Source organism: Pholis gunnellus (genome assembly GCF_910591455.1).
Source record: "Pholis gunnellus genome assembly, chromosome: 2".
Classification (NCBI taxonomy): Eukaryota; Metazoa; Chordata; class Actinopteri; order Perciformes; family Pholidae; genus Pholis; species Pholis gunnellus.
The window spans coordinates 8,704,261-8,718,010 of NC_136536.1; the positions used below are offsets into that span (position 1 = coordinate 8,704,261).

The window sequence follows — 13,750 nt, forward strand, 5'->3', positions numbered from 1 at the left end:
TCCCTGTCTCCCAGTCGTCTCTATGTGTGTGTGTGTGTTTACAGATGTAGAAACAAATGGGCCAGACCCACATTGATATTGTTGAGGGGTGACATTATCTTTTAGCAGAGCACTTATCTAATCTGGCTGCTGTGGGAAGCTGGAGGAAGTGGCTATGGGACAGGGGCCGGGGATACTGCATCTTTAATTACCATTGATATCGCAATAGAGAAGAGAGGGATGGAGGAGGGAAAGCGGGTGGGAGGGAGGGGGAGGGGGGGGGGGGGGGGTTGAGAGAGGGAGAAGACCCGTGTTCACTTTTTAATTAAGGCTCCGTAGTGTAACTCGTCAATGTACATTATTGGAAGAATGAACGTCAATGCCATTGCTTTTTCTCCCCCTCCTTTATCTCTGTCAATGATTCAAAGACATGATTTATGGTTCGTCTCCGTCTTTCAGGATCATCCATCAAGCGCTGGCTCTGCCGCAGCGCCACCCGTTGTAAATCATTCTGAAAGCCTGTCACTCATTTCCATTAACCGTTCCTCTGTCGCTCTGGTCTCCGCCTTCCTCAACCTCCTTTTTTTCTCCCCCGACCCCCCCCTCCCCCCCCCCTTACCACCCCTCTCTCCTCCCCCTCGGTGCACAACCTACAGCCACGCAGGGTATCAGTTCCGTTCCGCTGATTCGTCCGCCTACCTTCTTTTCAATAAATTAACCACTTTCTCCCATGCAATGAATAAAAAGGCTCTGCACTCGTCTTGCAGTCGGCACCTACTCCTCCTCCATTACAGCTGAACACCTTACAAATGTCACGCCGCTGACTCGTAGGCTAAATGAGGATATAGCACAGAGAAAATATTTTTGTTGCACTGACTTTTCCTGTGGCAGTATTTGAACAGCTTTGATATGTTTGCCGTGTGGTATTAATGAACATATATCCCACACATGCAGGGCACTGCATCTGGTTTCATTATGTTTCTTTTACTGTAGGTGACTTGTGGATAATTTACCAAAAACTGAGCACACAATAAAAGCCCATGTGCCAAGGCGAGACTATGCTCACATTGTTTCTTTTATGCATTCATTCTGAGAAACACTGTATTCAACTTTAACAGTTAATGGAAACAATATTATGCTTCTAACTATCCCATGTAGTAAAAGCACACTAAGTGGGCAGTGCTGCCATCAAATGTGGTTGGTTTTCTGTAAATTCGACCAGTAGTTTAATTCAGACACTCAAACAATGACTGTAGTCTTTAACCAGTTTTTTTTTTTTTTTTTTTTTTATAGACACAGGTCTTATGAACAGAAATAATTGGCTCAATGGAGTGACTGTCAATCTCTTACAATGGTTGATGTGCCTGCTCTGGGGAGCCCAATTCACTGGCTTCTTTTTTCATTCTAATCAACATCTAGATATCAACACAGCAGAATACCCACAAACAGCAGAAAGCCTGTTTTGAGGGGAAACTTTCAACTATTGGGTGCCAACACATTTCACTATTTGGGCAGCCATTGTTCTCTGAATGGGCTGTCAAAGTGACAATGCGCACCAGGCAAATCCAGAAGTTTGCACTTTTCAGAAAACAGCGGGCCCTAATCATTTTGTGGAGGACACTTGACAACAAATTTGCCATTAAAATGAATCTGAATAGGAGGAAGCAGGGCTGTTTTGAAGCATTTCTGCCTCTCTTACTGTTGCTCGTCTTGTCCCACAGAGCTCCAGGTTTGGCGGGCTTGCTTCTCTCCCTTTATGCTTGCCATGAAGCAGCCTTTGGTCCCACTAGAAACTGACAGTACCACGCTTCAGCTGCAAATTCACTCTGTGGCCTCATTGTATTTAATGAAGGGAAAAAGTGGCAATCTACTATTAATGAACTTGGAATGTAAAAAAATGCCTCCCTTTGCTGAAAACTGCATAAAACTGCTTGTACAAGGAAAGCTTTGGCTGGAGCCCATCCAGAATCTAATGAAAGATCCATACAGGGACAGAGCGGGCGGGAAGAGTTAGTGAAATGCAGATTGTTTTAATAGAATACACACAGTCTCTTCCAGCTGCACTATCAGATTTATCAAGGCCTGACCTTGATGGAGGGCTGTTGTTGTTTGGGAGGGCCTGTGTTTAGAGTTCATGCAAAGTTTATGATGCAGGGACTGTATGGGCCGTGTATACATCGTCTGATCTCAGGGGAAGACTGAATGGTACACAGCCCATGCAGCAAAGGGTAAAGGGGACCCGCCACTGTGTTTTCATGAAATAACACATGAGATCACAAGGAAATAAACGACCAATTTGATATTGTAAACAATTAAATTCTGGATTTTTTTTCCCCGAATCTTATGAGGAAACAAATGTTTACAAAGCATCACACAGTGATTGAATTGGAATTGAAAAGCTCTTTATTTAGTCTGGCGAGTGGGCATGGAAAAACAAAACGGCACGTTAGGCGAGTGTAGGCCATCATACCCTTCACTCAGTATCTCATAAAACTAGAACAAAGGCCTTATGTGTGTAATGCAGTGGTCCTTTAAGTGATGGCCCACTTTCCTCCCTGCTGCCACGCAAACATTCCTGAATGACATTCAATCAGGGAAATTTGAACCAAAGCAAGATGGTCTTTTATTAGTACCGCCCTGTTTGCTCGACTGGTCAGCTCCAATATGCGGAGCGGTTTGAGTGGCGTACTGTAAGATGATGGGTTCACTCTCTGATAAGGGTGAATGAGGGGTAAACTGCTATTCTGCAGAAAGGAACCATCAGACCTCATCATGTCGCTCCTGGAGAGCCGTGTCACAGGCTCTTCAGAAACCAAGTGACAGAGCGGCGCGAGGCTGCTCCCCCCCCCCCCACCACCCCCCCACCCCTGCTAGTGGAAAATACACTGCAGCTGAAGCCGCCCTGCTTCTGCTCCGCCAACTGGAACTTTGTATCAGTCAGGGCAGAGAAGATCATCTATAATCTGACAAATGTACACTGAGGCTTTTAAGCCTCTTCAGTTAGTAACGTTATCCAACATGCTCGCCAGAATTGTTTATATTTACCTTTCCTTGTTAGCAAAAGAGAACAAATAGGATGCGTCATGCTTTGTACAGTATGTTTAACTGCTTATACAAAAGACCACAATACAGCTGATTCAGAGACCAGCAGTTTATTTTCCCAAATTGCAAAAAAAAAGAAGCATATTTTCTCGTATCTCATCTGGTGTTTATCCTGCGGCTATCCTATTTTTTTGGGGTCCAGATTTTGAGATATCTGCTGCCTTCTCAGTAGAGTGGAATTTAGTTTGGATCCCACCGATTTGCAGAACGTATTCAGAACATCCTTAAAGGGGTACCGTTCACTTAAACACAGTCATATGATTCAATTTTGAGCTGTAAACTGAATCACATGATTGTACTGTGATAAAAACACATCATGCTGGTGTTAATATTGACATTTCTTACTCGCGTTTCATGATTGAAAATGGCGCAGCACGCCATCTACAGCAAAAGCTGTATCAAGTATCATAAGTAAATGTTCTCATTGTGCAGAGTGGCCCCTATCATAGTTATATTATTGGGTCATTATTATCGCTGCATTAATATATAAGCAGTACTTAAAAGTTTGTTGAGGTGGAGCTAATTTAAACTGTTGATATGCTATTGGATAGTTTAATCTGTAATGATGCCTCATACATTATACACTGATCATGTGTTTTGTATGTAAGCGTAATGTGAAAAGTATGAATGTAGCTACTGCTGTCAAATAAATGTGGTTAAAAGTACAATATTTTTCTCAAAAAGTAGTGTAGTCAGAGTGTAAATTATCCCAAAATATAAATAATTTGTATTCAAAGATAGGGATGGTAATCTTCAGAAACATTTTTGATTATATCTTGTTATATATTTTGCCTGTGAACTCATTGCGCATCGCAAGAGTCTTAACACTAGCCATGTTTGTTGTTTATGTTCATAATGATCATTTTGGGGGCGTGGCTTTGGAAGGAGGCCTCGAGTGTTTCAGACGTTCTTGCTAGATTGTATAATTTTTCAAATCTAGATTACTCTTGCTAGTTCCTCCAGATTACCAACCCCAGCTTTAAGTACAGCACTTGAGTAAATGTACCGAAGTTACTTTCCACCACTGCAGATTTGACAAATCTCAAAGACTCAAAGCCCGGACAATGATGTTAAGCTGTTCTAATGGATGGCATTAGATTGTACAGGTGTACCTAATAAAGAGGCCACAGAGCCTAAATGTATATAATAACATCTTGTACACAGATGGCAAATATCCACCTGGCTTTGTGTTGCTGGTCTGGTAAAGGTCTACCAGGCAGGACAGGAATGTTGTGTGTTTAATTGTCTCTGCCGGTGCTGATAGGGGGAACCTTTGGTGAGATGCAACACAAGGCAACTGCATGTGATGCGTCGGCTGTGGCAATGTTCAAAGTGATGACTTAGGTGCTGGAGTGCAGATTGCAATGCTCTCCCACCGCTCACTTCCAATTAGGCAGCGGGCCGACTGATGCGTCTCGGAGCAGAAGCTTCTCGTAGGTATCAAAAGGAGCGGCATCGCTCGGTGACATCACGGAGGGAAGGGGCTCCTGGAGCTTCAGGCAGGGCAATCTGATGTGGCTCAGTAAATACCGTGATCAGCGTCCATGCAAAGGCCGACTTTTAGAGATTCACACATTTCTATCATTACATAAAAAAACACCCCAACAGCTCAAACGAAACACGCTGGAAGGGCCGCGTAGCTCGGACTGCCTTGCCTTCGGATATTTCTTTGTGTTTATTGGCGTGTAGATTGTGCATTCCAAAGTTCTCTGTGTTTTTAGTTAACAGCATGTTGGTTGTGAAAACATTTTTGATTAATTGCCATAATTATTGTGATCATTTTTGCCCAAATGAACAGCCAGATGGCAGGATATGGTGTCATATTTGCGATCCTATCATTAATCTGGCTCTAGGTCCATCTGAGCACATTGTGCCGTTTGCTGTGTTCACAATCTGTCCTCAAGTCGTCCATGTCTTTTTTGAGCCGCGAGTTTTTATTTGATTATATTAGACTATAAAATATTAAAGTTGAGGGTGTATGAAAGCAAGGCATTTATCTGCATGAATAGCTTGTGTTTAGTGAAGTAAGTAATGCACTTTAAGTAACATCTCCTTCATGCATACAGAAATTAACGTGAGTGTTTCCGTTTCATGGTTTTGTAGTGAAAGCCTCAGGACGGTCCAACAAAACCGCTTCGTGGGGGTTTGTGGCTGCTTTTAAAACCCGCTTTTCATTATCTAACATATGGATTATGTTTTTTGGGTTTTTACCAGAATGTGGACCACAACACTGTTAACAACAAGACTCAGTTACAGTGTGTCTGCAGAGTTTTGAAGTCGGTTCAGGACGTCATTCAAAAGTGTTAAATGAAATAATAGGCCAGGTGGGAACTAACGACACATTCCTATTTAAAAGCAAGTCAAACACTATTTAATTCTGTGATATCAATTAACCTCCAGACAAATGTTGTCAAAGGGAGCAGTCTGAATGTGATTGTTCTCTCTTTACTCTGCAGTGTCCTTGGGCTCGGGGAGACTGTTTCCTGACAGGGAACAATGAAGCGAGAGGTGTTTACAGATCTTTACAGATGGCTCCGGGGCTCAGAATTAGCTCTTCGCCGTTTCTTATGTGATTCAGTTCAGACTTAACTTCAGATGTGTCATCAAGACTATCATCGGGATGTCTGACAATGTATCTGTTTTATCTTGACGTGCGCTGCTCACTGAGTTAGTCAGATATCACTGTCAAATATTAAACCTTGTGACATGTGCGTCTCATTCTAATGATAGCTCACTGAAGAAATCACAATCGCACCGTGGTGGCTTTCAGAAACACACCCTCCTGTTTCCACCCTTGCAAAGAGCTTCACAACTTTGGAATTAGGTTTGGTACACCAAGTACTTTTTGACTGACATTTCACACCTATTTATAACAACAGAAGAGCCCGGTGACTACGTGTTTTTAAATGCACAGACACTATTAATTGGGCTTACATGTGAGTGGAAACAGGGAGGAGAAACCGATGATAGTTACTGAGACAGCCTGGAGATTGTTCAGTGATCCTGACCTGCGTTGTTAGAGTGGTCTCTGTCTATCCAGCAGGTCTGTTTTTTCTTTTTCTTTTTCCTCTTTTTTTTTTTTTCTTCTTTACATGGCATAAATCCGGGAGATGAAAATGTCATGGAGCAGGTTCATTTTGCAAAGAGGTTTTGATTGCCATGCGCGTGTAATTGATTGTTCCAAGGACAGGGGGAAATCTAGAAATGTCATAACAGTCCTGCTTAGGTTGGTCCCACCACAGGGCAATCAATGAGAAGTAAAAAGAGATATTGATTTGCGAGCAGAAAAAGCTGTAGCTTGAGACAACCGGAGAGCGCCGGGGAAAGTGGCACAGACGTGCAGACCTGTCACTGGCACCTATGAATTACCCAATCTTCTCTGAAGATAGTGTTACCTCGGATACTCACAGAGTCCTGCGCTGGGTATTGCAGCGTGTCCATTAGCCGGGCTCCTCAGGCTGCTAACTCTTTCTGGCTTGTCAGATTAATGAAGGAAATGTTGACCTTCCAAGAGATAAATGTTGATGTTCTCAAATTTACAAAAGTTTCTACTGGCATGTTAGCGTTGGAAACAGAATGCCCTTTTACAGCTGGCTCACACATGGAAAAAAAAAAAAAATGATTGACAGATTTTGAATAGACTCACTCACACAAGGGAGATGGGATTGTACTCTATGAAGATAATGCTTCAAGTTGAGTTGTAAATATATTGTCATGTAAGCCTTTAGCACCAATCCGATTGGACAGCAGGCGGCCGTGAATGTTGCAGTGAACTTAATCTACTGTTTCCTATTCAGTTAACTGGTATCTCTTGATGTAAGGGGGAAAAAAAACATTTTGGCTCAGAAAACCGGCTGCTGCTTCTGTAAATCCAGGCCTTGCTATGCCAAGAGTCTGCTCTAACGGATAAAGGTTATAAACACTTCAACTGCCTGATTTATGATGGATACCTCAGGTTTTTTGACCTTTGCATATCTCTGTCTGAAGATATAAATTTGTAGTGACACAGATTGGAGGCTTTACAGGAGTTTATGACATGCTAAATCTCAGGCAAGGCATGCCAGCCTCTTGTTTCGTAAGGCTAGTTAGCTTGGGAGTTGCCTTGCTTGGACTGCTAGGCAACATTTTCATAGCAGGCATTTACTTTTCTGTTTTGTTTTTTTCTCAGTTGTGAACAAATGTGCATGAGAATAAGCAATTTCTTCTCTTCACTTTTGGTTTCCACAATGACGCACCAGTTCTTATACTTTGTTTGAGGCCTTTCTGCAATTAATTCTGTATTCTTGACAAACTTGTTTCTCATAATACAATGACCTGTTTGGAGGAGTTGTCTGTTATCGTTGCATTGTCCTTGAATTCTTGTGTGAAAGAGTAGCGCAGCTTGGCACGGCAGCAGTTTTGTGGTAGAACAAGAGCTGGCAAAGCACGGTTACAATTGGTGTGAGAAGCAGAGTTAGACATGCGGGTAACTTGGAGTGACCCCTGCCAGAAGGTTAATTGGTGCCTCTGGATGTCTGCTACTTAGGGCATCTGATAGAAACGCATAAAACAACAGGACGGGCTGCAGTTAATCTCCGTCAATTCCACCCTCAAAAACAAAAGATAACGCGCAAACATTCACGTTAAAATTGATTTAACTACATCTTAGTGGTTATTTCCAGGAAAGCAGTGCTTAGTCTTGGTGAAACGCACATTTATCTCACAAATTGGGAATGTGGAACAGAACTGCATGTATTGGTGAATTTGAAGCTACATGAAATATGCAGGGTATGGCCTTTACATGCGGGTGCATACTAGGATTGAGACATTTCAATTAAGCTCTCACTGGACTGGAAAAATGCTCATCTCCCCACTTTGGAGTGTGTTCTTCCCAGTCCCTCAGTTTTAGTGGCGCCTTTGAAGAAAGAGGACATCAACTTGGAGCTTGTCATAGCCATTGGTGTTCTCCTTCACTGTGAATACTATATATAAGACTATAAATAAAACATACCTCTGTGCTCTTGACAACTCTCTCCCTTAGCATCAAGGGTATTTTGGAGGCCATCACCGATCTCGGTTGGCCAATCAAAACATCTCTCTTGCGGTGGATCGAGGTCACAGCACATTGGGGCTCTTGGGTGTGAGAATGTGTGCAGGCTCTTGTTCACGAGGCCCCATTCTCCATGTTTGTTTTGAAAGTCCGAATCCCATCTCCATCCATTAGCTGGCAGGCAATTCACCTCCAGGGTTTCTCTTGAGGCACTTGTGAAATATTGATAAAAAAAAAAAGTCTTATTTTCAGAAGGCACAAAAAGGGAAGACATTCTATGGGCCGCCCAGTGTGGGACTCCTGAGTGCTCGGCTTCAGCCTTCCCCCTCATGGAGTGCCCTCTATTCAGAAGAGAAATATTAACCACATGAAATGCATAAGTGCCTGGACAGGGCTGTTATGTCCTATTCATATTTAACTCAGGGCCCATCTGCCACGTCTCTCCCAAAATGCACATTTTCCAGCATGACTATGAGGTGGAAAATATCTCAGATATGTGACAACACTGACAAACTGCATTTACTGCAGGATGTCTTGAAAATATATGCAAACATTGGTTGTGATATTGTTGTGTGGGTTGCCGGGTGTTTAGATTTTAAATAATCTGAAATTGTCAGAAAGGACACTTTAATATTCTGTGGCTGTGTTCATGTTATGACGAGCAGACCCTGAAGCAGTGTGAAGAACCCTCTATGCTGAGTCAGAGTTTCCACTAATTGGATGATGGGAAATATGTCAATTAGAAATACTGTTGTTTAATTATCTGTTAATTGAAGCAATAATGTTTGTGCTCTATGAGTTGGGAGAATGAACAGGTGAATAATGAAAGAAGTAATTGCTGTTTATGAGACTGTCAGGGAAAATATAATGACGTGACAGATTGCCAGTAATTTTTTGAATTTTTTTCTAATTGTCTAGTTTTAACACTTATAATTGAATCAGCTTTTCCACCAACACGAACAGCTTTATCAGCAGTCACATCTGCAACATGTTTTTATTTTGCTTAATGGCTACATATCTTCTGAAGTTTGTTTTCTCATCTTTTTTTTAGTCGAGTCTTTAAATTTATAGCTAGAGCAATGCAGGACACATTTCTGAGTTTATGTTCAGACATTCCACACATACGGCTTCAGGGAAGCTTAGATGTTATCCAGAACAGAAGGCTTACATTTTCAATGCAGTTTTGAGGCATCCATAATCGCTATGGAATAGGTCATTTACAATAACACTTAGCGGGCCCCAGAAGAATCAATTTCCTTTTGTCACTCAGTGGCCAATGATTGTTGTAAACATCTCAACTTGAGGCCAGAAAAAACCTTGGACACAGCACTAAGTCAATGGCCTGTCGTGAATCACATGGTGCCGTTACACCAGCAGCAGTCTGTTAGTAAAGACATTACGTCCAGCTATACTCTCCAACCTCCCAAGGCACAAAGCAGCCTCCATTATGTTGTCTTAAATGACTTCTGTGACTTCTCACAAAAAATAATTACTTGCCGCCGCATTAGGACTTTTTAAATATTGTTCTTTGGAAATTAAATTCATTAAACTGCCGTCACACAATGTGTTTTAATGCCATTAATCTCCATGTCTCTTTCTTTTCTAGTGTACGTGCCTGATGAAGACGGAGTTCTTCAGGAATCCATCCCTGAGGAAGACGGCGAGAACGACACGCAAACTGAAGAAGAATGCTCAGAGAAGACCAGCCCCAAAGTGTCCGAGGACAAAGAGCTAGACAACAAGAGCACCAACACTTATAGCAACCAGAACTCTCCCATCAGTGTCCTTTCCAATCTAGAGGCCGAGTTGGAGTCACGCCTTAGCGACACCAGCGACAGACTCTCAGACTTCAAAACCTCCTCGCCACCTGAGAGCCAGAGGGATGTCGAGAGCCGCAGCTCCAAACATAAAGACGAGGTGGGCGGCAGCTTGGAGAAGATGAGGGCAGCCTATGCAAACTTTCTCTCTGATTCCTACTGGACTGGGATAGGGATGGACTTGAAAATTGGAAAGAAACCCAGCAAAGCCAACTGTGACAGCACCAACGGAAGTGCCAAGAATGAGTTTGACTGGCACCAGGACGCGCTCTCTAAGACCCTGCGACAGACACTCTCCCCAAGGCCTATGTCCAAACCTAACCTCTTTAGCTCTGTCCACCTGTACAGGCAAACCACCAAACCCTGTGGCTCAGTGTTCACAGGAGCCAGCCGATTTCGCTGTAAGGATTGTAGTAACGCTTATGACACTCTTGTGGAGCTGACGGTCCACATGAACAAAAGCGGACACTACCAGGACAACAACCACGGCAAACAGAGTAATTCCTCTGCTTCGTCTTCTAAATCTAGGAAACGGAATTTGCATGATATGGAAGGAAAAGAGGATGCACAAAAAGTTTTGAAGTGCATGTTCTGTGGTCACTCTTTTGAATCACTCCAGGATTTGAGTGTCCATATGATAAAAACTAAGCATTACCAAAAAGTGCCTTTAAAAGAGCCTCTCCCAGTAATCACACCCAAATTGTTGCCACCAGCAAAGAAACGGGCCTTTGAGACGGTGAGGCCTTGCTCCCCTGACTCTACGACTGGTCTATCTGGTTACACTGAGGCACAACGGGCCGCCGCCATTTCAAATGCCAACAATAATCGCTACGGCTATCAGAATGGAGCGAGTTACACTTGGCAGTTTGAAACGTGCAAGTCTCAGATTCTTAAATGCATGGAGTGCGGAAGCTCCCACGACACCCTTCAGCAACTCACCACACATATGATGGTTACTGGACACTTCATCAAAGTCACAAACTCAGCCTCTAAAAAGGGTAAACAGTTAGCCCTTGACCCCCTGGCTATAGAAAAGATCCAGGGTTTAGCTGAGCCTGCTGCCACTGACAGTGAGGGAGAAAAGGTGTCTCCGAAAAATCCTTCCCCCGGGAGCAGTGAGAAGGATAGCCAGGGGGAAGGTACATCAGACAAAATGGAAGAAACTGAAGCTAAAGATGACAAGCAAGAGAGTGAGGATCAAAAAGCAGACAATGGGACTTTTAAGTACCCTTATCTCCGTGAGGAGGATCTTGAACAGGACTCAGGAGGAGGAGGGGACATTCTTAAATCTTTAGCCAATACAGTGGCCTCTGCCATCAATAAAGCTCAAACAGGGACACCAAGCTGGAGTGCCTATCCGAGCATTCACGCTGCCTATCAGCTCTCTGGCCTCATCAAAAGCGCCCCACTCTCTGCATCTCCCCCTACTCAGCTAAAGCAGACATTTAACCACAAGCTGAGACCGATTGCCCCAAAGGGGAAGTCATACCCCGGTGCTGTGGGAGTTGAGGCTCCCCAGGGACAGCATCAAAATGTGGACATCAAAAAAGAAAAGGTTGGCATTAGCGATGGTAAAGAAAGTCAGAATATTAAGTTTGATCTGGTGGAGAATGATGACAGCGATTGTCAGGATGATTCCTCTTCCTCTTCAAAGCTTGATGCAGACTGTATGAATGAAGGGAGTGAAGCGATCAAAGGGAAGTTGAGCCCAGATTTCTCTGACAGAGGCAAGACACCGAGCCCATCTGCCAGCAATGGACGCAGCACTACTTCAGAGCCTCTCAGTGACACTCCAAGTCTACTTGGCATAAACCCTCTTAGTGCTCTACAGTCAGTTCTGAACAATCATCTGGGCAAAGCAAATAAGCCCAATAACTCAAGAGTGGATAAACTATCTGCCCACACCCAGTCTATTTTTGCTGACATTAACCGTAGCAGTGAGAAACCAGCTTTATTGCTTGGAAATGCTATGAGAAAGAGGTCCGATAACCCCTTTCTCTTTGTGAATGATGACCAACCAATAGATCTGACAAAATCAAAACACAGCAAGCAGAGTTCCTCGCTACTCCACCCCTCCACGCCGATGCCACAGAAATATGCTCTGTCTGACATTGCCGATATGGTTAAAGTTCTTCCAAAAGCCACAACGCCAAAACCCTCCATACCGTCAAGGATCCCGATGATGAAACTGGAATCCGATGTCAGGCGTTTTGAGGACATGTCTGCCGAGGTGTACTCCGTCCACAAGCGTAAAGGTAGACAGTCAAACTGGAATCCTCGCCATCTTCTCATCCTGCAAGCTCAGTTTGCCTCCAGCCTCTTCCAGACCTCTGAGGGTAAATACTTACTCGCAGACCTAGGCCCTCAGGAACGGATGCACATCTCCAAGTTCACCGGATTGTCCATGACCACCATAAGCCATTGGTTAGCAAATGTAAAGTACCAACTGCGTAAAACCGGAGGGACCAAATTTCTGAAGAGCATGGACACCGGGCACCCAATCTTCTACTGCAATGACTGCGCTTCTCAGTTTAGGTCCCCCCCCTCATTCATTTCCCATCTGGAAATCCATCTCGGGTTCCAAATCAAAGACATGTGCAAAATGCCGGTAGAGCACCAGACGAAGGTAGAGGAGCCAGAACTGTCGAAGGCCCTCAGTGTCAGAGCCACGGAGGCTCTGGTCACGGACGAAGACATTGACTCAAAGTTCAAATGTAAGCTCTGCTGTCGGACATTTGCGAGCAATCACGCAGTCAAACTTCATTTGAGTAAAACTCACAGCAAATCCCCTGACAACCATTCACAATATGTGGAAATGGACAAGGAGTAGTTTTTCATATTATTATCACTTTTTTTCCTTTTCTTCTTTTTTTTTATTTCAATACACGGGTCAGATATTTCAACCGTTGTGTAGTGCATCATTATGACGTTTAAAAACATTTCATGGACAGCAAAGACACACTGGTTAGAAATTGTATAAGGAAACACTAAGAGATACTTTTGCACCCTGCTCAAATGCATCACCAGTAATGAAATGTATTACTGCTTGAAGAAACATAATTGCTGATGTTTGCATGCAATAGCCCTGGCTATGACTACTATTTATTTGTATGATATGTCAAGTTTAAATTGTATTTCAAAGACAAAATAATGAACTAATTGTACTTTACAACTTCTGTGATACTGTCCACCTGCATACATGTGCAGCTGTTAAAACAGGTAGCCCGACACACGATAACACACATGCAGACCTGTACAGTGTATTGCTATGTAAAGATGTTTTGTGTTGCAATGATAGAAGAGAAAAAAGCACTTTAATAAATGTTTAATCACCAGTTTAGACTCAGATTCTGTACATGACTCAAAAATAATTAGACGGTTTGGGAACAAGGATATTTCACATGTAAATATATTTTAGAAGAAAAAAAAAAAAAAAACAGTGTGTTTCATGCAACAAGGATAACAGCAAGACAGATGATACCTGTGATACCTGCACCTTTTTTTACTTATTCAAATAAAGAGTTAACATTTGATAACAGCTTGTATATCTTTTTATTTTTTTCTCTTTAATGTTTGCTTGCATAGTTTAGTTTTTAGAAATATAAAGATGTTAAGATTTTCTGCTTAGCAAACCTGGCTTGTAAACCCTGACCAACTGATGATGTACAATAAATATCTATATTATACCAGCAGATTCTACTCCAGTTATGCAAGTATCAGTAACACTTTATTATTACATTATTACTGTAGGAAGTTTCCCAGAAAGAACGAGGCAATTTGGTACGTATCAGGGACAATAGAAACACTTCCACTTCATTTCTAG

At 42.8% G+C, this 13,750-nt stretch overlaps 1 protein-coding gene across 1 annotated transcript in view; it reads left to right on the forward strand.

The window, feature by feature from the left end:
* Positions 1–13,400, forward strand: part of tshz2 (teashirt zinc finger homeobox 2) — a 38,436-nt gene extending 25,036 nt beyond the window's left edge. Inside the window, exon 2 of the mRNA XM_079177203.1 lies at positions 9,717–13,400. Coding sequence (XP_079033329.1) covers positions 9,717–12,757 — 3,041 coding nt within the window. The 3' untranslated portion in view covers positions 12,758–13,400. The remainder of the gene's footprint in view (positions 1–9,716) is intronic.
* Positions 13,401–13,750: the final 350 nt, after the last annotated feature.